Below are 24,475 nucleotides of genomic sequence, written 5' to 3' on the forward strand. Positions count from 1 at the left end.
TTTCAAAGCTTTTCCTGCTTTGTATGCTCTCCAGAAGGCCGCCAGATCTCCTTGGGGCACTCTTGGTGCCACTTGGATGGGAACCTCCTTGGATTAGACACTAAGAAAACAAAAATCCACAAGTTTTTTGTCCTCAGGCAGGTAATTAGTGGCTTGGGCTCTGCCTACACCTGCATGACATGGCAGGTCCTGGGTTTTCCAGACTTTTCATCAGCTGGCCAGTGGCATACATAAATCCCAACCCAGGAAAATCCTGGATAAGCCCTTGCTGTTCTCCATAGTCCCAAACCCCAGCACTTTCCCATCAAAGCTCAGCACCAGCAGAAGAACTATGCTCAGTGCAGGGTCCTATCTGCTCTCCAAAAGCTGATTCCCAGCTCACAAGCTCCACAAGCCTTCTAGCTCCAGCAGGACTTTTCAGCCCCAAACAATGATGAATTTTTGGAGAAGGCTCCATTACCCAGCGTGGCTGTGGCCAGGTAATCCCATCACTACATCCTGACACATTTTTTCCCCAACACCCTGCAGCAAAAGGGAAAATCCCCCACAGCCTTTGGTCCTCCTATCCCACCACCTCAGGCCAGCACCAGCTTGGAGGCTTCCTGACCTCCTTGCTGCTCTAAACATCTCATGGCTCAGTGGATGGCCTGGGGCTGGGTTACTGTGTCCTGCTGGATTTGACTCCAAGGGATTGGGGATGGACTGAGGAGACAGCACAGGATGCTCTCACAGCCTCAAAGCTTGGAGACACCATCAAGACCTAGGATGGTTGTAACTTGGTGCTTTCCCTAAAATCCCCATCACATCCCCACAAAAACGTGTGGGCAGCACATGGGAAAGTCCTTCTCCATGACAGCAGTTCAAAAGTCCAGAAAGAAAAAGAAATTCCAGAGGAGAAATCAATAAACTTCTCCTAAACATGGTTTTAATTATCATTGTTGATGCAGACTTCAGTGGAGGAAGGAGAGAGGAAGAGGTGAGGAGGAGGATCAGAGGCTCTGATTTAGCTCTTAGCAATGTGTATTCGTCTGCATCCTGCAAAGATTGAGAAAGGGATAACACATTTGCAACCCAAAAACCCATGGGGAAAAAAGCCCCAAATCCTTACATTCCTGCACTGATGCCTATCAGCTCCTCCCAAACACATGTGGCCACTGCTGAGGTCAGCTCCAGGAGAGCCGCAGGAGCTGGGAGGTGTTTTGGGGCCAACCTGCCTGTTTTGGAAACACCTTCCTCATTTCAAGGGCGGTGGTGCCAGCTCACCTTGGGCAACATCCCTCCTTTATCTTCGGCTTCCCCATCGCCCCGAGGCTGCTCCTCCCAAGGTCATCCCACTGATCCATCTGGGTGGCTGCTCCTGATCTGCCCAGCCCCCTCTCCCCTCTAAGGATGGATGCCAGGCTGAGATAAAGATCCACTGGCTCCAGGGAGGGGGATGGAAGGAGGTTCTCCCATACAAGCACAAGTGGAGGGGATGTGTACCACCAGGACACCCGCTGGGCCAAAGAGCCCCAGGGCACCTGGCACCTGTTGTCTGGAAAGGGGGAAATTAACATAAACCGAGATAAAACCAAAAGAAAATTAGCATTAAATGTATACAGAACCAAGAGAGGAGGGTGAGAGAGAACCTGTTGCACTTCTCCAGGTATTTCTAAAAATTCTCTCCAGAGCCATGGTAGGAGTGTTTCCGGTAAAGAGAACACAAAACAACTGAAGTCGTTTTATGCAGTGCTTTATTGAGGGCCCTGGGAGCCTGAGGACTAATGTCCAAAGTCAGAGCCCCCCGAGCTAACAAATCATTGCGTTTATATAGAGTCTATATCAACGGTTGCTTAATTCAACACATATTTGTCTACGTTACACTCCAACAATCATTTATTTACAAATTAATCCTTGTTTAAATTGAACATTCTTTATGATCATAAAATCTCTTCACTCTGTTAGGTAGAAACAATGTATTCCCCCAAGATCTACCTATCCATCTTGTAGATAATGACATGTCCTTCCACGGCCCATTCTTGGAATGTATTCTGAGACAAGTTTCTACCTCTCCAGTATTCCGTACTGCCCTTACCTAACAACTGTTTCTAACAACACACAGCCTATGGCCTACTAAGAATTCTAAGCCTTAGCCGAACTACTTCTACTAAACTTTTGTTAGTCTGAAATGCAACAGGAGAAGGCTGATTTTCCTCCAAATTTTTGTGCAGGCTGAGGCCAGCAGAGAACCAAGACCAGGGGGAAAACCAAACCCAAACCCGTGGCATTTTGCATCTCATCCTCTGCTGGGCCTGGCAGGATGCTCGGGAGAGGGAGAGCCTCAAATCCTGGCCCAGAAGGGTCCATCCCCACCCTCTCCTGATTTCCACAAGGGAAGAGGAGATGCTGGCACAGTGGAAGCTCAGCTTGGAGCATCCCACCGGCACACCTGGGTGCCATGGGAGAGCCACGGGCTCCGGGAGATGGGAAGGGGTCATGGGGAGGAGCAGGAGCCGAAGGACAGCCCCATGCCCAGCACTGGCCGGGTCGGGATGCAGCCACCCAGGATTTTCAGCAGCTGAGTGAGCCAGCAAAGCAAGCACGAGAAAAGAGCTCCTGAGTCATGTAAACAAGCAACCAATTAAGAGATGAAATAAATCTCCCAGGTACATAACCTTTCTATTTAAACACTCTAGGTCTAGAAATGTTCCAGCGCATCTGACCCAGCTTCGCCTGTGATCTCCCTGCCCAGCTCCCGCAGGATGAAAGGGACTGGGTTTCAGGGAGTGACTTTTCTTCTGCCTCTCCCCCCACCTAATTATATTATCCTTTCGTTTCTTGTGTTGTTTATTTCAGAGGGAAAGTCCCCAGATGCTTCCTTCTGCATCCCCTTCTCAGCACGGAGCAGGACCTGCCTCCCTCCCCATCCCTGGAACAGGACTGCCTGCATTGACCTGTTAATTATGGAATTTAAGTCCGGTACAGAGGAAATGGGCTAAATCGACCCAGCAGCTTTAAAAGAGCAGAGGGAAGAGAAAAACCCGATTTTAGAGGAAGGCAGACGGCCCTGGGAGAATTCTGGGCAAGAATGAGGATGCTTCTTCCACAGCAGGACAAGGCACAGAAGCTTAAGTGGGTTAGACCCACTGGGTGTGTGTGGGAGTGGTGTTACTTTTACTGGGGTTTCTGTCCCCTGCAGTTTATGGGATCTTCAGCCAGCTCCCCCCTTGGAACATCCAACACCCCAGGAGCTGCCAGACATCCTGCCCGCTCTGGGGCTTCCCTGTGCAGCCACTGCTGATTCAGGACAGCAAGGGACTCACCCTGCTGGCTTCAGCACAACCTCTAATCCCAAGCTTAACTTTAAGCCCAGGTTTGGGGTCCCACAGAGGACAGTAGTCACACAGCCCAGCCGAGGTCACCGCTGAGTTATGCTGACTCTTTCCAGGGATGGGGTGGGGAGCTCTTTTTAATTAGTGCTGCTAAATTGCTTAAATCCACATAGCTGCAGAATTTTGTCACTCAAAACTAAGCGTGGAGACTGCAGGGATAAGGACCATTTAGAGGAAGCATCACTAATTAGTTTTGGAGAAAGAAAACCCTTGCTGGATGTGAAAAATGCATATTATATGATTGGTGTGGAAAATGCGTATTTTATGATTGGCTTTTCACAAATATTAAAATGAGTATTATATGTGTAATGTTAGAAAGTTATGCTGTATTAATTCTCTTGAGTGGTGTGTTAAATATAGTTTTAGGTTATAACATAATGTTAAAATAGAAACTCCGCGATGTAAGATTTTTTACTGGCTCAAGAAAGAGATGAGATAATCAAGAAACTCTTCACACAGAGATAACAGCACAGGGCACGTTAAGAGTTACGATCTCCTTATTGTAAAAGATAAACATTCTTCTACCTTCTCTCTGTCTTTAAGGAACCACCAGGATTAAGGGGAAGAAGTTGACAAAAACCAGAAAAATTTTTAATTTGCAAGGAATTTATGCATCATGTATGAGAGATATGAATGTGCAACAGGCTGTTGCTCTTAAGGGTTATTCCTTTGTTCACAAGGCATATTTTTGGCAGCTGAGTGCCCAAAAACATCCAGACATTGTAATTCTTTGCTTTTCATTGTCTTGTAGTGTCCTAATCCCCATTGTCCAAATTTTTATTACCCTAATTTTATTACTGTTTTTATAACTATTTTATTTCTAATAAACTTTTAAAATTTTAACCAAACAAGTGATTGGTGTTTTTCACAATTGGCTCTTCAGAAGTGTTAAAATGAATACTATATGCGTATATTGGAAAGTTATGCTGTATTAATCTCTTTTAAGTAGTGCTGTATTAAAGTTTTTTAAGTAGTAAATATAGTTTTTAGGCTATAGCATAATATTAAAATATAAACTATGTGATGTAAGGTACTTTTTGTAATAACTAGTACAAGAAATGGAAAAGCTAATCAAGAAATTCTTCACATTATCCTATATGGATAGAGATAACAGCAACAAGTCACCAAGATACCAAGAAAAGAATTATTGCCTCCTAATCAGGAATACTCAGACTTCGAGGAGCCAAGAAAATTATTTACAAGATGAGGGGGGAAGCTAAAATAAAGCAGAAACCCCCTAGTTTGAAAAGAATGTTTGAGTCATGTATGAAATATATGAATATGCAATATTAAGGGGTAATCCTTTGTTAGCAAGGTGTGCTTTGGGGCAGAGTGCAAGGCACCTGGACGTCTGTAATTCTTTGCTTTTTATTGTCTCTTGTTATCCTAATTTTTATTACAATTTTCATTACTATTAAACTTCTAAAATTTTAACACAATTGAATGGGGTTTTTCACACTTGACACCAGACTAAGGAGCTCTTTCAACCCTTGGTGATGGTGTTCCACGTGAAAAAGGCTTTAATGAGGTGCCTGATGTACCCCAACACCCCACTCTGCCCCGCCAGCAGGTGCACAGCCTTGCAGAAAACATGTGGGGACAGGGACCACATATGTGTGAGTCTCTTAAAAGACTGAAATACCTCCTTATTTGAGGCCAAACATGCAGATACAGCCCATGTGCCATGGGATAGAAAGGGGATGGAGGGGGTGATGCAGCTTGGATATATCTGCATCCCTGGCAGGGAACAGTCCCCAAAACTCAGCAGATCAGGAATGCTGGGTGACCCCCCAAACCCCACCATGCAGGGATCCTGGGTGACTCCCCCAAAAGGGTGACCTCCCCCAACCCCACCATGCAGGGATGCTGGTGACCCCCAAACCTCACCATGAAGGGATGCTCAGCAGTCCCCAAACTCCAAATTCTGACTGCACATGTGGCACTTACCTCCAGTGACACCAACCCCACCCACCCCCAGGGTGGAATTTATGAGCGAAGACAGGAACGGGGTTAAAAATAGCCCGAAGCCAAGAAAACCTGCACAGACAGGGAAGTGAGAGCCCCAAAGATAGTGCTCCCACTCTTTCACATCTGAGCTTTCAGTAATCACAGCTGCTTTCACTTCCCCTTTGCCCTCTGCCTGTTCCTCCACTACTGGGTTTTGGTTCCTCTCCGCTCCCCCATCACCCTCCCCCTGCGGAGGCCAAGCCTTCCAAGCACTTCAGCTTTTGTGTCCCTGGGGCGCTGCCAGTTCCCATGTCCCGGCTCTGGCACGACCGTGCCCTCCGAGGAGCTGGGGATGTGACAGGGATGTGAAGCGATGTCCCTTCCCTGCAGTGATCCAGCTTGGGTGGGTGTTCTGGGAGAGGATGGATGCAGGGGAGGGAGAGAAGGGTAAGGAGAAAAAAGCAGAGCAGCTGGAGCTCTCTTTCTCCATGACTTTTCCCGGGTATTTGACTTCCAACAAAGCCCCAGCAGACCGAACAATTTAATGATGATTATTTTTAAAGAGCCGGCACAGAGAGGCGGTGCTGGAGGGACGCGCTGGGCTTTGTTCTGCTTTGCAGCGGGAGTGCCGCTGCGTGCAGGCGCTGACGGAGGGTCAATATTGACTTTGTGCTGAGGCAACTGGCGGCTTCACGGGCTGCAGGCATTTGGGTGCTCCAGCTGCACCCTGCCCGCACCCCAGCAGCTTTTTACCGGCACCAAGAGCGATTTCCTATCAATGAAAAGTGCTGCTGTAAATAACATCCACCCAGAACATCTCAGAGCAGACTCACCCCGAGGGTATGCAGGATACAGACTCCCTGGGGATGCTGCAAGAGCAGGAGCTCCCCGCCCTCAGGAAGGATATTCTGGATGGGAACAAGGGGCAGAGGTCTGCCTGTGTGTGCCTTGGCACATCCCAGAACTGGAATTCTTTCTGATAATGGCCGTGTTCTCTCATCACAGCCAGATTTTGCTGCCTTTATAAAGGGGCTGTGTTTGCCAGGATGGCAAACATGGTGTGTTTGCACAGGAGGCACCGAGAACCAGATCAGGGCTTTCCCTGCCACCCTCATTCCCACCGGTGAAGGAAATCTGGGCATGGCATCGGCTGCCCAAGCCATGTGCCTAGCAGAGCAGGGGGACAAAGGGACAATGCTTCCCTTGCCTGCCACTCACAGAGGAACTTGCTTTGGGATGGCTGGCATGGCTCCCAGACCCCATGCTGGGTCCTGATCCTCAGGGAAGCAGAGCAGTGGTCTGGAGCCTCGGCAGCACAGTCAGTCCTGTGCAAACACAACAGCTTGGGCCATCAATTCTATCCAGTTAGGAAGTTTGGCTGACCCACGTCCATGGAGTTTATCTGGAGCCATCCCATGGCCTCAGAGCCGCAGTGTATTTGGGGGACAAGAGATCCTGAAGCAGGGATGGGAGGCTTTCAGCTATTTTTTCAGGCACATGTTCTCATCTTGTCCCTTTTTATGCCTGATCTTCTCTCCCAGGGCTTTTGCCAGCCGCAGGCTGGGCTCTCTACCAGCCACATTCCTTCAGGTTGACGTGGCTTTTCTTTCCTCCCTCATTCTTATCACACTGGAGTTCATGAATCATATTTCTCCAAAACTATAAAACACCCAGGCACCCTGTGGAAATCAAGCGAGACAGAGCAGAGCCAGGCCTGGGGGCACAGGCTGCTCTTGGGGGTACAGCTCTCCTGGGGAAAGGCTCTTCCAGCCATCCAAGGAGCCATGGAGGAATAAATCCCTTTTATAAAGCTTTTATTGCTGTGCTGGCCCTCCCCCGGCTTGTTTTGGCACTGCCTCTCCTGGCATGCTCACCCGTTGCTGAAGAAGGATGGGGGAGGGATTTTCTGGATACTCTGGTGGGACCAGGGGGACAAAGGGTCACTGGGGTGCTCTTCCCTCACAGGTCACAGTGGCCAGTTATGACCTGCCAGGGGCTGAATGCCATGGGACAGGGGATTGGGAGCACCCAGGCACTTCCTGATTTCAGACTGAGGGGTCTTTGTGATCACACTTGCTAGAGCCTGATTTTGAGCCTGATTTTAGAAGTCTCCATGCAGAGCTCATTTCCCTTTAGGATCACAGGAGCCTGTGGTCAAGAGTATATTAATTTTATCTTTACCGTGATGACTACGTGACCTTTATTCCTCATCTCACTGGACATCACAAAGGCTTTTTGGTCATTCCATCCCCTTTATCCCGTTTTCCCTGGAATCAGAAGAGTGAGGTACAACACCAAAGCCAGCATTCCCAGAGAAAAAACTCCATCTCCATGTAAAGGACAACCTGAGATCCATTAATAAAACCTCAGGGTGAGACCTAGCAGGGGACTGCCCCATCAGATTATTTCAGTACTCCGTGCCTCTCTGAGCATCCCAGCTCCAGGGAATTCAAGCTCTAATTATGCTCAATTACTCCTGGAAATAATTTTTCAAGCACCCACGGAGGCAGGTGGCCAGGGGAAGAACCTTGCACCTGCAAGTTTTAATTGGAAGGTTGCCCCACCGAAGTTGAGCTAGCTGTGTTGCTGGTGCCAAGGAGTCTGCACCCAGCCCTGCTGGGTCTTTTGGCAACCACCATACCACCAGTCAGGGTCATGCAGCTGCTTCCCACCATCTCCCAAGTCAGGAGGGCTGGCTGGCCAAAAAAGTTCAGCACATGGAAAGCAAAACATGAGGGCAGAGGTTGGAACCACCACAATCCCTTTGGATCATCTCCCTTTCCCACTGTCACTGAAATCTTACAGGAGGAAGATCTGTGTCTCATGGTGGTGTTTTGAACCCTAACAGAGCAAGGAAAGGAAAAAACCTACCAACACCTCCCGTTCTCACTTGCCACCACTGATCTGTCACCCTGTGGCAACCCGTGGCCTCCCTCAGTGCCTGGCTGGGCTGTGGTTGGTGACAAACCCACTTCCTGCCACCTCACGTGCTTTGGGGATCTGGAGTGGGCGGCATCCCCGCGCCCGGGTGGGCGGGTGCCAAATCCGGAGCCCCGGGGTGCAAAGCCGCTGCACCAGGTGCACCACGGAGACACCACTGCTCAAAGTCTAAATACACAGAGGTTTTGTCACTTATTTCAGATCTTCTTTTCCTGCTGTAGGCTCCCAAAATGGAGGAATGCGACGGGACAGGCACATGAGATGATGCAATTCCCATCCCAGGTCAGGCTGGGGAGCCAACTCCTGATCAAAGCCAGAACAAAACAGCACCACGGCATCTCTGTCCTCCTCCAGTGCTCCCAAAATCCAAGCAGCAAAGAGATCCCATCAAGTTTGGGATGGGGGCGAAGCAGCCAGAGCCAGGGATGCTGAAAGGCACGTGCAAGCCCAGGAAAGGAGGTGGGGTGCTGCCTTCACTCAGCCTTTGTCCTGGCTCTTTATCACTCCCAAGCCATGCTGAGAGAAACAGTTTTAAACAGGATGAATGAAATTGCAACGCAGCAGGAATTCATGGGAATGCTGCCTCGGTCATCCGAGAGTTTCATGGGAAAGTGAAACAAAAAATCAGCACATGGCTCAAAAAGAAGAGTTGAAGGACAAGAAAAAGCTCATGGGAAGTGTCTCGGGCCTGCTGTGAACCTGGGTCACACACAGAGCTGTGAGGGACAGAGGTGGAAGCCTGAATGCCCTGAGGGATCCATCCCTCAACACCTCTTGGTGAACTCACTGACTAAAGGAGAGCCTGGCAGTGCCTATTCCCCAAGCTGGCACAGAGGCCTAGTTTGACTACCCCAAGCCTCATCCTATAAAAGCATTGTCCCAAAGTTGCCTCCTCAAGCAGACAGGCCTTTCCCCAGCTCTATTCCTGCTCCTTTTCCACACGGAGCAGCTCCTGCCCACAGGCTCTGCACCTCCCTGGCCATGCCCACGTGTGGGGACCTGTACCTGTGCCAGGCTGGAAGCTGCCCCTGCCTCCCAGAAGGAGCTTAACTGTTTCTTCTATTTGCCCTGAAGGAAAGGTGGTTTGGGCACAGGTTTATCCCAGCCTGGAAAGCTATCACAACCTGCTTCCAATTAAAAGATCACAGCAATTGTGCAGAAGATCATTTGCCAACATTTCTGGAGCAGCTCAAGGCAGCAAAGCAGGCTTGGAAGGGAGGAAGGCTCTTATCAGGAATGTGGTGTTTTGTCCTGGGATAGAAGAATCTCTGCTGGATTTTCTGTGCTGCCAAGTCAGGGAGCTGGAGGAGGGATGAACAACTCCAGGCACAGGAGATAGCCACGACAGAACCCCAAGGACAAGTGCCAGTCGTAGCGGCCAAAACACACATTGTCCTGTGAGCAGAAAAAAAAAACATTCACATCAAAACTCATGGAAGCCAGAAACGTCCCTGCTACTGTCAGTGAGCTTAAGGGAAGGTCCTCTGAGAGGCTGAGAGCTGGGAACACGAGCAAGTGATGCAGGTCACTCCATAAATCCTGGCAAAATGCAGAAGTCACAGCCACAACACCACTACAGCTCTCTGTAGGAGCCACATGCTCTGGTCACAGCAGGATCCTTCTCAGAAATTGTGACTCCTTGGATTTCTGTCAGTGGAAGAGCCAAAACAGGGAAGGTTCAGAGGTTTCATTTGTGTGGAATGAGTAAGTTAAGCAAACCTAACCTAGTGACCTCTTCCCTCATGCACAGCAGGCTGGAGGTTTCCCCCACAGGCAAGATGCACGTGCTGTACCAAAGCCTCAAATTTGTTTGGGTTTAGTAAAAAATGAACTCTGTAGGTCAGCTGTGCTCTGCTAGAGCAGTATGTTCCACAGTTCCCATTCCCCTCAGGAGCAAGAGCTGTGTGTTCCCAAGGAAAAGCTGGACCGGGGAAGCCCTGCCTGGTCTGGCCCACAAGGGCACAGGATTTCCCAATTTATTCATACCAGGCAGTTAGATTTCAAGTTGAAAAGATCATCAAAAGTGAAGTTTCACTTCATTCCTATGGGAAACACGCAGCCTTGGCATTCCATGAGGGCCTGGCCTGCTTGTTTCCTGACTGGGGCACCCAGATGGGCAGCAGGCACCTTGGAATGAGGTTGATACCTGCATCCCACTCCAGACTAAGCTATGAAAGGGCAAAAGGACTGGAGAGCTCCTTTCAGTCAAATTTTCTCCATATCTGATAAAAAACCCTAAGCAGACACCACAACTTTAGCAAAGATACTGGCTTGGAACACCTCCCAAAGCAATTACAAGAGGCAATGCATCAGGGGCAGGATTAAAAACTCTTTTTTTATTAAGTTCCCAGAGGGAAAATCTTTTTGGACAGTGACTCCTGCTTGGAGGAACATGCAGCCAACACAGCTATGGACCAAGATTTGGAGAGCAGGAATGGTCCAGGAGACACTTGGTAGAAGGGGCTGCAATTACCCTACACCAGAATTTGCAGGGCCTTTTCCTCACTAGAAACATCTTCTTCTGCAGCCTGCCCATAACAGAGCAGGTGTGAAGCACTGGGGGTTGAGCAGCCTCCAGAACAGTTACTCCCAAAATACCACAGTTTTCCACACTAAAGCAGCACATTCTTGGCTCTGGTTTTGAAAGTCTGTGGTGAGGTACCACATTTCAGTTTGGCACCAGCTGGAACACAACCTTGGCTTGTTCTGTTGAAGAGCAGTTAAAGGTATGCATGCCATGAGTACCAGGGCAGATGAGCCCAGCTTCCTGCTGGGTTTATCTCCAAACCATCAGGAAGGCACAAAAACACCATTTACATGCCAAAACATCAGCTCTGCCTTGGCACATCCCGTTCTTCAAGGATCCTTTTAACTCTTTCCACGATGGTCCACACTTCTGCCATGGCACCTCGGCCTGCAGGGCAAGAGCAAAACCACATGGTGAAATCCAGGATGGGGGGGGCATCCTAAAGAAAGTGTGTGGAGCAAAATTCCCTATCTCACCTCCTTTCTCCAGGGTGTATTTCAATTCAAAATTGTGTATTTTCAGTGTTTTTCTGAAATAGTCTTTGTCTATACAAAAGACTTGACAAATCCATACCATTCCCATGACTCTGCCTGAGAGACAGGACCTCCATTAGAGAAAGGTGTTGTGGATTCCCACCAGCCTGAATCCTGGGAGCAACTCTTGGAGAAGGCCAAGTGCTGGACAGAACAAAATGGAAAGGCTTTTCCTTTGGGCCTGGTTATCTGCCAGATGAACAACTAATGTATGTTGTGCTGCTGCTTTCCTTTGAAACAGTTTTTAACTCAGATTCAAAATTTTAAAGCCTGAGATGATTAAATCACCTTGTCTAACCCTGTGTGCTCAACTCAGCACTGGGAACTGAGGCCATTCACTCTTCTAATTTGCCTGGAGCTGAGGAAAGATGCTTCTCCCACAGGTATTTGTCTCTTTCAGAAGACTGAAAAAGAGTCTCTCTTGGTATTTTGTCCTGCTGGCTAATTAATCTCATAACTTACTACTAAGCAGAATTAGTTCTGGGAAATGTAATTTTCCTCTTTTTCAGACCTGTAAACGCCAAGATGTCTGGAGCATCCTGTGGACAAGTTGCAGGCAGATTTGGACATTTCTGCTCCCCTAAGCTCAGGGAGAAGAGCTGCACCTGACAAGAGACACTCCCTCTGCATGGTTTGGCAGAGCTACACCCTTCCAGAACACTTCCAAGGCCTGCCTTCTTCCTCCACCACCCACTACTCCAACACCTCTGGCAATTCAGTGCTGGATTTTTAGGTTTAGCAAAGCAACAGCACAGCACATGCCTACAGGTGGAAATCTGCCAGTGTGCCAGGCTCTAGAAATCCAGCCAAAGACAAAGAAGATAATGGCAGTGTGGAAACTATCCAGTTAAGAAACTCAGTTTGGTACTTTAACTCTTCTAGCTGGACTTTCTGTCTAAACCCACTCTTTACTAAGGGAGAAAAATTCATCAGGCAAAACTTGGGCACAGTGAGGATCTGGTGCATTTCAGGTGACACCCAACCACATGGGGTGAGGAAGAGAAACCTCCTAGAGCAAAACAAACCACAACATCAACAGACCAAACTGGTGCAAACTGAGTCTCTCCTGCACCACGTGTGAGCTTTGTTACGTGCAGCTTATGTGGAAACCAGGGAAACCCCCGAGTGGATGGAAGCCACAAAACCAAAATGAGTGTGGAAGAGGCCATGGGGTGAAAAGCCTGAGAAAAGGGGAAGGGGTGAAAAAAAGTCAATTGTGGAGACTAGTTTGGTCTTCAGAGAGATGGAATCCATTAGTGCCCTGCCATAATCTCCCTACAGGCTGCCAGGAAAAGTGCTGCTGTTTGCCATCAGGAATATCTCCTTGGGAATTGACTCACGAGCACAAGTGGAGTCCGGTCAGATGAGGCTGCTCCTGCCATCCCTGCATCCCTCTCCTCCAAGCTCCTTCAGGAGTTTGCTCTCACAACTGAAACAGCTGAGCTGGATATGAAGAAATTTGATGTAATCATGTGTAAAATCCCAGTGGAAGGCTAGTCATCCAGGATATTTCAACTGACGTCTGAGTTACTTGACTACACTTACCTAACTGTAAATATTTCTTAGATTTCAGTTCTGAAAGTACAAAACCATGGAATCATTGCACCTACCTAAGGATTCCAAAACTAAGCCAGGCCTGGAATTTAACCACAAGGGACATTTTAACAGCCTGTCTATGTCACAGACTGTTTATTGGGCTGACAGGGTGGCTAAAATCCTGATGGAGCCAGGGCTGATACACAGAAGTAGGTGCATTGTACTGTGCAGGCTGTGACTGAACTGGGGACGTTTTATAGCGATTTGCCCAATGAAATTTTAATAAAAAAGCAAATCCATTTATCCAAATGGTTTGTAACAAAACCCATCCCAAAAGTCAAAATACCTCCATTTAAAGCAGCTACTAAAACTCGAAGAATTTTTTAAAACTTTAAAAAACTTTAAAAAATAATGAGACCATTATTTTTTAGCACTGCAAGCTGAATGCATTGAGTCTGCACTTCCTCCACACCCCTCTTTTACTTCATAGAACTCTGGTGTCAAAACCCCAAATCAAAGCTTGTTTGGGAAGCTAAAAAGTAACCCAGGCAACAACAACAACAAATGTTAAATGTGTGTCCAGCTACATCCCCAACCACATCTGCAAAGGGCTTTTCTCGCTGTCTGCACTCAGGGACAAGATTTAATCACAATGATGGAACTGAGGCACAATGAAAACAGCCCCCAGTCCCAGCAGAGGGCAAAGTCAGGACACCCAAATCCCAGGCTGGTAGCACTTGCCACAGAACCTTCCTTCTCTTTGATCTCCTCTCTTCCTAAATATGCATTTCTCTTCAGTATCAGGCTCAGCTGGAAGCTCTTAAGGCTACTTAAAAATTAATGACAAGAGATAACACTGGGCAAAGCTTCAGCTTGTTTATACAAACCGTGGCAGTTCAACATCTCCGTGGCCACACAGAAAAAGGCAGCACATCCCTCCAGGATGAGGGAGAGAAAAGGGCAGGAGCCACAGCAAAGGACTGACCTTCATCTCCACACACGAGTTTCTTCACCACACAGGGGATCTCTGTGTAGCCAAAGCCCTTCAGCTGCTCCACCTGGTGAGCTGTGATGGGATGCTCCCACATGGCCGTGTTCATGGCAGGGCAGAAGAGCAGGGGTTTGCTCAGGTCCCACGCGCGGATGACACAAGTCTGCAGGAGAAGCCATGTCAGGGCTTGGATTTCCTCACTCCTTCCCATCCCTGTGCTGCACCTTTCCAGCCTGCCTGTTGTTTTGTCAGTGCAGCTGGACTAACCCATGGGCTGAGACTAATTTGTAGCACATTCCAGCCAAGCTCATCTCTGACAGGCAGGAAAGATGAGGGAGGCTGCCCAGAGGATAAATCCCACCCTGCTCCAGCCAGCAGCCCAGGCTGGAGTAAACAAAGCTGGAAGAGGATGTGCACAGACTGTGTGGAAGACAAAGAAGCTGAGAGGTGGCCACAGATCATACTGGCTACAAAGAAACCCCCAGAACAACACTTCAGATAACAAAGCTGAACACTGAAAGCTGGCAATGAGTCTTTCCCACATGAAATGCCAGCTGGATCCATAACTCCTTGCAAGGGAAGCAGTGCTGCTTCCAGGATGCAACAGAGGAGAATACAAGCACATATGGGGCTGCTGCAGGAGATGCTGGCAGGTTACAAGGCATCTGGCAGATCCTGTGTGCTACAGGCAATCAAATCTGAGTCCTCTGCACTTCCAGATAACCCAGGATCACCTCATCCCCTTGGAAAGATAAATGCTGGTTGTTCTTAGTGCAGCGTCCATCAGATTACCCAGGCCTTGCAGCATTTCAAACAAAGGAGCTTCCAAGAGAGCAGCTCTGATCACAGAGTCCTTACAGGAACCCTGTCCATCCTTTTTTATACACTGTGACTTGAACCCTTCCCAGCCCAAGGAAATCTGATGGAATCTGTTCTGAACTGCCAACCAGCACCTCCAGCACTCACTTTCCCTTCCTGGAGCTGCCTCTTCCCTTTACAAGGCTCCCAAAGATTGGCAGGAGCCTACGAAGCCACACATCCCTGACATCCATCCTGAGCTCTTCCCTCAGCACACCAAGGGACCCAGAAGGACAAGACATTGCTTGTCCCTCCCACAGCTCTTTCTGGCTTCTCTAGATCCCCAGTGATCTGCTCTGGGTGCATTTCATTCATTTATATGCACTTCTCACCCAAAAGGCTGTAGGTCATGCAGATCTGCAGCTTCCCGAGATCTTTTGTGTGGTTAATGTCTGGCCACAAAACATTCAGCCCTGCTGAAGGCCCCCAGCACCCAGCAAAGAAGCACACTCTCTTTTAATACAGTTTCTGATTAGGCTGAAGAGCCTCAAGAGCCCTTTAAATACCAAGAAACAAGCCTGAACAAGCAAAATCCTCTGTAGCTGAAGCTGGGAGGTAGGTGGGCATGAGCATGTTTGAGAATCTGTGCTATGTTAGGTGAGGGAGGTGGTGAAGTAGCAGGAAGTAAACAGTTTTATCTGATCTCACAGGTGTCTTTCCAGATTGCATTGAAAAAATGCAGTGGAACTCAAAAGGGAGTGTGTGTTTGAGCGTATAAGTGACAGAGAGAGAGGATGGAGGCAGAAAGAAATACCACCCTCCAGACGAAGCAGGGAAGACAAAGCAGGGACTGGGAAATGAGATGAGAGACTGAGAGAGCTGAGGAGTGGGAACAGATTAGGTCAGAGAAGGAGCAGAGGAAACATGCTGGGGAAGAGAGAGAAAAGTAGGTGAAGGCAGAGTAGAATATGCAAGTCTCACTGTTGGTGATGCTGCAGAAGCACTGAAATTCCATGGAGGCAAGGTCAGGCAGTCCTGAGGGGTGGCAGCAGTGGCAGGCAGAGCCTGGGTACTCACCAGCAGGTTGTCACAGATGCCATTGGCAACCTTTCCCAGCGTGTTGGCATCCAGAGGTGCCACCACCATAAGGTCAGCCCAGCGCCGGAGCTCAATGTGCAGGACGGGGTCCGAGCGGCCCTTCCACAGCTGCAGGGGAGACAAGGTGGGCAGCACCAAAGCCTCACACACCTCATCCATCCCACCCCAGGAAACACAATTCCTGATGGAATTCCTATGGAAGGTTATGGAATTTAAGGGATGGCAGCGGATCAGCAAATGGGGGAATCCTTTCCCCACAAGATAATTCCCACATCTGATAACCACAGGTATCAACTCACAGCAAAGAGCTGTCCCCATCCACAGCATCCCTTAGCTTTGTAATTATTCCTAAGAGCTCCATCCTTCAGCCAGCTGAGCCAGGCAGGCCCAAACCAGGGGTACATTTCCTGAGGAACTGAGCTTGAAATGTGATTTACAAGCTCCACATTGAAATGAAGCTGCCCACTGGCTTCTCACGAGGTACAGACCCCAAACTGAACAAGTCACTTTTAATTAGGATGCACAACCCTACTCACACTCAAAACAGCAAAGGGAACCCTCCTAAGTACTGCAGGGAACAGTGTTGCCTTTCTCCATGACAGATGAGGTTTATCCAGTTTGGCTGTCAGCTCTTCGAATGGTTTGGGTTGGGAGGGACCTTAAAGTTCACCTTGTTCCATGGACAGGGACACCTTCCACTTGACCAGGTTGTTCCAAGGCCCATCCAACCCCTGAACACTTCCAGGGATGGGGCAGCCACAAATTCTCCTTGACTCTTGAGTGATTATTTCTGTTTTCTCTAAAGCCCTGAATTGCTCAAGAGAACCTTGGTCTTAAGAGCTCAGTTACCTGGGAAAGAGTCCTGAGAAGCAGCAAACAGCATCAGGTGCCTATTCCCCAGAGGATACCCAACCACAGGCCAGCACGGGCTGCGTCAGGGCCACAAACTGCTCCTCCTCTGACTCACAGGAAGCCACAACAAAAAGGCAGTATCTGAAAAGCTGGAGCTTCCTGAACACCTTTCCCACCTCCTCCACTCCTTTCTATTCTTTCTTGTCATTTTACTGTCAGAGGGAAGGATCTCACAAAGACATGCTAAGCAGGCTGGCACAGTGAGCCCAGAGAAGGCCATCAAGCTGATCAGAGGGATGGAGCACCTCTCCCATGAGGAAAGGCTGAGAGAACTGGCAGTGTTCAGCCTGGAGAAGAGAAGGCTTTGGGATGACCTAATTGTGTCCTTCTAGTGCTTGAAGGAGTCAGCAAGATGGAGGGAGGCTATTTACAAGGGCTGGAGCAATAGGACAAGGGGAAACGGCTTCCAGCTGCCGGAGGACAGGGTGAGATGGGATATTGGAAGAAATTGTTCCCTGTGAGGGTGCTGAGGCCCTGGCACAGGTTGCCCAGAGAAACTGTGGCTGCCCCATCCCTGGAAATGTTCCTGGCAAGGCTAGATTTGGCTTGGAGCAATTTGGGATAACGGAAGCGTCCTTGCCCATGGCAGAGGGTGGAACTGGAGGAGCTCTGAGGTCCCTTCCAACCCAAACCCTTCTGTGATTATTTCTCACCACAAGGGCTCTGTGCCTGCTCTCCAGTGTGCCAGCAGACCTCAAAGCCTGACCTGCAGCTCTTCTATCACCCCACTGAGGGTTCCTCAGAAATAACTGCCTGAGGCTGTAGCACCGTGGGATCCAGTAGGTATCCACCAATCCCTGAGACTAGCTAGAAAGTTTCTCAGCTGTTGCCATTGGCATGTTTCTGTCCACTAAAAAGCGATGCTCATGTGTGAGCAGGAATAGGGGTAAGGAAAGAGCACCTTGTGCTCCGATCAGCACTGCAGAGCAGGGATGAAATGTACAGAAAAACAAATCTTGATGCTTGTACAATGAACCTCTTCATACTCAAGAAGTCTCAAAGTGTGTCAGTAAAACTGCAATGAGGAGAAAAAGCCATTTCACAGGGAGCAGAAATGTTCACAGCCCTGACAGCTGAGCTAAGGAGAATGAAGCTGCTGCCTGCATGACAAATATGACTCATGACAAGCACCAAACTTGCTCACCATGGGTCTGCAGCGGCTGTTTTGACATTTCCTGACACTCCTCTCAGAGCAGTTGAACCTAGGGTGGAGAGAGACCAGTGCTCTCTCCAAAAATCCTGCAATGCATCAGGGCAGCCTCTCTCTTCCTCCTCCTTTACAGCACATTCTTCAAAAGCCACATTCCAAATGTATATACTAGACCAAGGAGTAAGTCTTGGCTCAGGCTTAAAAAAGAACTAATTGTGGTTTCTTGCAAGAAAACTGAAGAGGAATGCTTCTATTTGCAAGAACAACTCACCTGCCACTCCTCTTCATCACCATAGAGGGTCACAGGAATCTCCTGGGCATTGTAGAAATGTTTTGCTCTCTCAGTAGTGACCACCTTCACCTCGAGCTAAGCAGAAAGAAAAAGACCACTGGTTAGACTTGAGAACAATTTTGAAGGTTTTGTGGCTTCACAGAGAGCCTCCCGTATTCACAGCTGAAATGCCAAGGCACCACAGGCATCCAGAGTAGCAAGAAACTCATTTCATGTCTACCTAAAACAGGCAGGTCCTCACCTGCCAAGCAAAAGGGAAAACCTCGGTGCAGGTGAGTCCATAGCACAGGGTTTCTGTGCAGCAAACCAGTGACTGCCACAAAGAGAGACTGCGTGACAAATATGACTCATAACAAGCACCAAACTTCCTCACCATGGCTCTGCAGTGGCTGTCTTCACATTTCCTGACACTGAACACAGGAGGGTTCCCTCTGAAATCTCAGATAAACCTGCAAAGCCACTGGAACCTTCATTTACTGGTGTCTACTGGGGAAAGCCTATCCCATCCTTCAGGTGTTTATCTGACACCCAATTACAAAAGGTGCCAAGGTGAACCTCTTGTTTCCCCCTGCAGAAATCTTCCCAAGTGGAAGAGGGGCCTTTTCCTGTTTTCTGTGTGTCCTGCAGCTCTGATAAACGTTGCCAACAGATCCTGCCACAGGCAGTGAACCAGATGTGTCCTCCACATACCAGGTCAGCCAGAGTCAGCTCTGCATGCCCTGACTGCCCATGTGGGACACGGAGCTGAATTTCCAGCTGCAATTCCTCCCAAGGATGTTCCTTAAAACGCTCAACATCAAAACACATGGATGGAGCACTCTGAAGAATGGTAATGAGGAAGATGAACCTCAGGCTGCTGATTAGAGTGAAAAATAACCCTTTTCCATGGTATTGACCACTGCCTGCTCCTTCCAGCAACTCCCAGAACCCACTGCATGGTTTTGGTGATCTGGCAGTGAGATGGGGAGAAATCAGCCCCACCAGCAGCTACAGGAAACAGTGCCTTGAGGTAGAAAACCAATGAGGCGCTCAGTGTGTGCACTCCTTGCTACAATCAACTGCTGGAAAGCTCCAAGCTCCAAGAAGTTCTCTGCAACAGCAGCAGTGATGTGACAGAGCACATGAATCCTGCTCCCAACACCATTTATTCCACTGGGAATGAGGCAGTGTTGGCTCCTTGCATCCTATGAAACTAGAACAGCTGGGAACAGTGGAAAATCCCAGCCTTGGCATATTGCGGCCACTGGTAATTTCCCCCATTTTCTGAAGGAAAACTGAGAGGATAATGCAGCTGCACAACACATTTTTGGTACTGTACATTTGCTTTTCTGCCTCTTCTAAATGTCTGTTTTTCTTGAAACACCCCTGACTGGGAATGCCAGGTGTTCACAGTGTTTTTGAGCATGAAGATCACACTCACAGGCATTAGCTAACTGCATTATTTCCATGCTAACCTCACCCCACAGGAAGCTGCTCAAGCCAAGCAGCGACACCCACAAAGGCGCTATCACCGCTCTGCTGTGCCACAGGCCTGGGGAGAGGTGTTAACCTCAGGCTGCAAGAAAACTTATTTATTTGAGGGGTTTAAAGGCCACTGTGCAGTTTGAAGGAGGATGGCTGCTCTCTGAAATTCTACCATTGAAAAAAAAAATTATTTCTTCCAAGTATAAGCCCAGGACTAGGGAAGAGCTCTGGCTGTCAAGCATTGCATTCTACCCTTCCAGACCAGAACATTCCAGAGGGATGTTCAAGGAGTCTGAGTGCTGGTGGCTGAAATCCCACCACCCCCCAAGAAAGTTGTTTTGTGAGTTAAATATTCTCCCTAATGAAGGTTTTCTGCTGGGATGGGCTTCTGGTTCCCTCATTCTCAGCAAGTCCTTCAAGTCCCTCCAGCTACACTGGGAAGAGGCCAGTGTTCTCAGGATTACTTCAGCCTACAGTTTATTCTTTCTATTTACCTGGCACACCCTCTGTTTGCCTGTGGATATCTTCAACAGCAAAGGCAGTTTGGCCACACTCAAACTCCCTCACTGGAGACAGTTTAGATTAGTTAAAGGTCTTTGGCTTAAGCCAAATCTCCACAATAAACTTTATCATAAAGCTGCTCTCCCGTGTTCAGGCAACACTGCTGGTCTCTGATAGAGGATTCTCCTGGCACAGCCCTTTCTATTCAGGGTAAGGAGGTGCATGTGGTTATTTTTAATGGCTTTCTCAGCTCTGACAGCAAAATCTTTCCAGATAGCCTGAGCACAGGAGCTCCTCTGTTAAATGACACCTAAAAGCTGAGGCAGAGGCTGCCTGGCAGGTGTGCAATGAAGTCACAGGGTGTGGTTTACACCTGAAGTCCAGGTGACATCCTGGAGCTTCAAGATGAAAATATTTTGCCCACCAAAAAGTCTGTCCTTACTTTTCTTTAACCTGGGATCACAGACTGGTTTGGATTGCAAAGGAAAATAAAGATGTTCCAGTTCTACCCCCTGCCATGGGCAAGGACCCCTTCCACTATGCCAGGGTGCTCCAAGCCCCATCCCACCTGGCCTTGGACACTTCCAGGACAAGTCAAGGACAATTCAAGCAAAAGGCAGTGAGCTGTCACATCCACTCGAGGAGGTGTTAAAGTTTAATGAGCAGCAAAATCATTCTGCCAAGTCCTTCACCACAGACCATTTCAGGCAAAACATCAATTTACACTAACCACTCTGGTTGCAAGCCTGTGACCACATCTCCTCTGGTATCAAAGCCATATTATGCTCCTGCCTGCTTTGTAAAGTTCTGCTCCAGCAGTACAGAAATGCATGCAACAGCCTGGTGCAGGACTCAGTAAATACCATGGGCAAGTTATACCGACTCAGCAGGCCTCGAAATCACAGCAGAAACGAGTAAATAACTTTGATTAATAAGCTTTTACAAACTCATGGATGTCTCATTTTTGCTTTTTCAGCCCTAAAACCAGTGGCCACAAAGTCTGCACTGGATGTCACAGACCTCTGGGGCTGCACAGAGTTGGAGTCCAGCTGTCTGCAGCTTTTAATTATGAAACAAACACTCAGAGAGAAGCAAAGGGCTTGAGCCACCTTCTTAACACAGGTCATTTGCATTCTGCCTGCCAGTGCAGAGAAGGATGTCCCAAGCTCCAGGAGCAAAGAAAAATGGACAATAGCCAAGCTAATCCAAGAGGGAGAGGATTAGAAGATCTTTATCTCTGGCTCTGGGCTGGTCACCCGATTCCCTGATGTCATTTTTCTTTGTCCTTCTTATTTCAGGCTGGGACCTTTGACCTCACTAATCACATCAGGCTAAACCATAAATTAACTGAGGCCTCACCTCCAGCACCCTTTCCAGCTTGGATCAAGCTGGAATAAAACCAGATAAGATAAACCAACACCTTCTCTGCCTCTACTGTGCCCACAAGGTACAGCCTCCCAGGTCATCCCAAAGGATATTCATGCAGCAATCTCATCAACAAATCTACAGATTTCAGTGCACCCTCTTGCCCCTGCCACTTTTTTCTTTCACTGCTCCAAAATATTTCCTGTATTTCTAAAAACCTAAAAGTTTTCCATGTTTAACTTTATCCTACAGCAGAAAAGAGCACATTTCCCTCCCTGATCAGTCACCACTGGCCCCTGCTGGGCACCTCTGTTACTCCAGAAAAAACAGTAAAAAAATACCACACAAACACATATAGCAGCAGCTTGTGTTCTCCATTTCTGGTTTTATAAGGTCTGTTTTCCCTTTCTGGATCACATTTGGAAAAGCCATATCCCACCCATGGAAAACTGCAATACCCTGGAGATTTCAAGTTTCAGAAGCATCACCTCTATCTGCAACCACATCTGATAACTTGACTGACAAGAACAAACTCCAGGAAAAAAAAAAAAAAAAGATACAAAGCAAAGGTCTTTTCAAATATAAAATTGTAAGAAAGAAGAAAGGGGGGGAAAAAGGATTTTTAAAAACAAGTGGAATCCTCCTCACAGAAATTTCTGAACTAAGGGGCCAGGAGGAGGAACTTGTCATTTCAGCAGGAGCCATGTGATCACTGCTCAGAACCAGGGTAACTCCAACTTTACACAGCTCCACCAACAGCTTCACTCACCGCAGGGATTTTCAGCAATTCTGCGACCAGCAGGGGCAGCTTGAGGGCAGCCACGCTTCCAGTCACTCCCACCAGCACATGGAACTTTTCCTGTGCCACAGATGAGCTGTTTCCTGCAGCAATGCCTGGTTCTGGCAGGGAGATGGGCTCCATGCTCCAATGCAGCTGTGCAGGCACAGGAAAACAAAGACACTGCACTAACAGAGCCTCCCAGCACAGCTCCAATCCCAACACATTCCCAAGGGGACCTGAGCTGGACTCTGCAGGACCCAGAGCCAGCCAGAACCATGGGATGACACTGGGTCACCCCCCAGGTGTCACTCATCCCACAAAGATTTCAAGCACCAGCAGAACTTTAAGGGCAGCTCAATGTTTAATTACATTTTTCTCTCAGATACTGGGAAACAGACTCCTAAAACTTGAGCAGAGAGGCCACAAAAGCATCCTGGTAAGCCCTCCAAAATTAAGACTCCTACATGTTGAACACAGTCCAGAATTTAGGGCAGATAAATAAATCAATCTGGGATAAAATTTTACACCAAGTTCTCTAAAGGCAAACAAACCCCTGCTGAATTGCTTTCCCTCTGTACTCTCTGGTGATTAATAAATGCACAGAGATGTCTTAATTAAAAATGTGGGGCCTCTCTGCATGCACAATCTTGTTTCTCACTGTGTTCCTAAATATTAACAGCAGCACTAGACAGAATTCCTTAGCAGCTCTAATTCAGGTCTGCAGCTTCCTCCTGGCCTTCCTATGCTGCTGCCACACTGATAAAAAAAACAGGAATTAATGTTTTGGTGGAGAAAATGACACAAGTGTCTAAAATATAATCAATCAATGATTAAGCAGCAAAGAGCAAGTTCAGTTCTTGAAAAATCACTGCAACCAGTAAAGTTTGTTCCATTTTAGTGATGTCCTTGTTGCTCAAACAAAGTGTTTGGAATCACTTTGGGTGGAAAGAAGACGGACACAGGCTGTGCTGATGTTTTGGGAGGAACTCAGAGGCTGGAGAGAGGAATTGCATAGGATCACAGCCTGGTTTGGGTTGGAAGGGAAATTAAAATTACCAAATCCCACCCCCTTCTACTAAAAGCCCAATTTCAGCTTTGCTGATTAGCAAGGGTAATTAAGAGGTGAGGAAATGTAGCAGGACATTGGCTGAGAGATTTTAATGCTACCACCACACTTCATATATTTATCTATATCTAATTAAAATCAGATTATCATGATTATTTATAAATTATTAAAGTTATTATCTACTTAAAGCATCCTTTGGATGCTTCTAAAATGTGCACAGTTCTACTGAAGCATCCACAAATTAAAGCCTAGGTATTAAAACGTACATTTTTAAGTAGGAAACTTTCCAAATGGTTATAAATTATAAAGTAACTATGAAAAGGATAAAAATTATAAAATTAGAAAACAATTATTAAAATAGTAAAATAATGGTAAATACGGTAAAGCAATGGTAAAAAGGTGAAATTTTAAAATGGTACAAATGTAAAAATAGCGGCAAAAATAGCAAAATAGTGGTAAAAATTAAAAAATAACAGCAAAGGATTATAGTAAAAGCTGTATGTACAGTAATATATGTAATGTAACGATTAAAAAACCTGCTGGGCCGCGCTTTGCTCTTACCCAAACACAGCTGTGGGGAAGCAGCCACTAGAAAACGAGCAATTTACAGGCCCCTAAAGGTTCATTAAATCGACTTTTAACGCGGTAGCGGTGCTGAAATCGGCTCCAAAAGGCCGCACAGCAGGACCGAGGAGCCCCGGGGGCCCGCAGAAGGTGACACACAGCGCTCGGACACCGCTCCGGGCAGGACCGGCGGAACCGGCGGGGCCGTGAGGGCCGTGAGGGGAACGGGGCAGCGGCCGGGGGCGGACCCCGGAACTGAGGGGGGGGTGCCGGGAACGGGCGCTGATTGGTGCGCACTGCTCCCGCCCTCAGCGCTGATTGGTGCGCCTTGCTCCCGCCCGCGCACTGATTGGTGCGCACGGCTTCCCTTCTCTAGGCACTGATTGGTGCGTACTGCTCCCGCCCTCAGCGCTGATTGGTGCGCCTTGCTCCCGCCCTCAGCGCTGATTGGCGCGCACTGCTCCCGCCCTCAGCGCTGATTGGTGCGGGCAGCGCGCGCGGCCGGCGGGAGGAAGGGGTGTCATGGCGGCCCCTCACGGCCCCGTCCCGGGTCATGGCGGCAGCGCTGCCACCCCGGAGCGCTTTGTGCCGCTCTGTGCCCCAGTCGTGCCCACGCCAGAGATCTCGCCAAGGGCAAGC

General features: G+C 48.2%; 2 protein-coding genes across 8 annotated transcripts in view; both read right to left on the reverse strand.

The window, feature by feature from the left end:
- LOC100229886 (uncharacterized protein C15orf39 homolog) overlaps positions 1–10,041 on the reverse strand; it is a 35,841-nt gene extending 25,800 nt beyond the window's left edge. The window contains exon 1 of one of the 2 annotated variants that reach the window (XM_072933813.1): positions 5,319–10,041. The gene's annotated coding sequence lies outside the window, so the exon portion shown is untranslated. The remainder of the gene's footprint in view (positions 1–5,318) is intronic. The other variant, XM_072933811.1, reaches the window with a different exon arrangement.
- A 533-nt stretch (positions 10,042–10,574) lies between these two features.
- PPCDC (phosphopantothenoylcysteine decarboxylase) lies at positions 10,575–24,092 on the reverse strand. 6 transcript variants are annotated; one of them, XR_012057547.1, is made up of 7 exons: positions 23,834–24,092; positions 22,195–22,359; positions 18,075–18,170; positions 15,721–15,849; positions 13,840–14,008; positions 12,659–12,761; positions 10,575–11,172 (listed from the first exon to the last, which is right to left on the reverse strand). XR_012057547.1 is itself a non-coding variant. In XM_041718488.2 (6 exons), the coding sequence occupies exons 2-6, from the start codon at positions 22,345–22,347 to the stop codon at positions 11,087–11,089; spliced, it is 633 nt and encodes a 210-aa protein (XP_041574422.1). In that variant the 5' UTR covers positions 22,348–22,359; positions 23,834–24,092; the 3' UTR covers positions 10,575–11,086. The 6 variants fall into 6 exon arrangements, 5 of the variants coding, with proteins under 5 accessions (XP_041574422.1, XP_072789917.1, XP_072789915.1 ...); XM_041718488.2 differs by lacking the exon at positions 12,659–12,761; XM_072933816.1 differs by lacking the exons at positions 12,659–12,761; positions 22,195–22,359.
- Positions 24,093–24,475: the final 383 nt, after the last annotated feature.

Source organism: Taeniopygia guttata, chromosome 10 (genome assembly GCF_048771995.1).
Source record: "Taeniopygia guttata chromosome 10, bTaeGut7.mat, whole genome shotgun sequence".
Lineage (NCBI taxonomy): Eukaryota > Metazoa > Chordata > Aves > Passeriformes > Estrildidae > Taeniopygia > Taeniopygia guttata.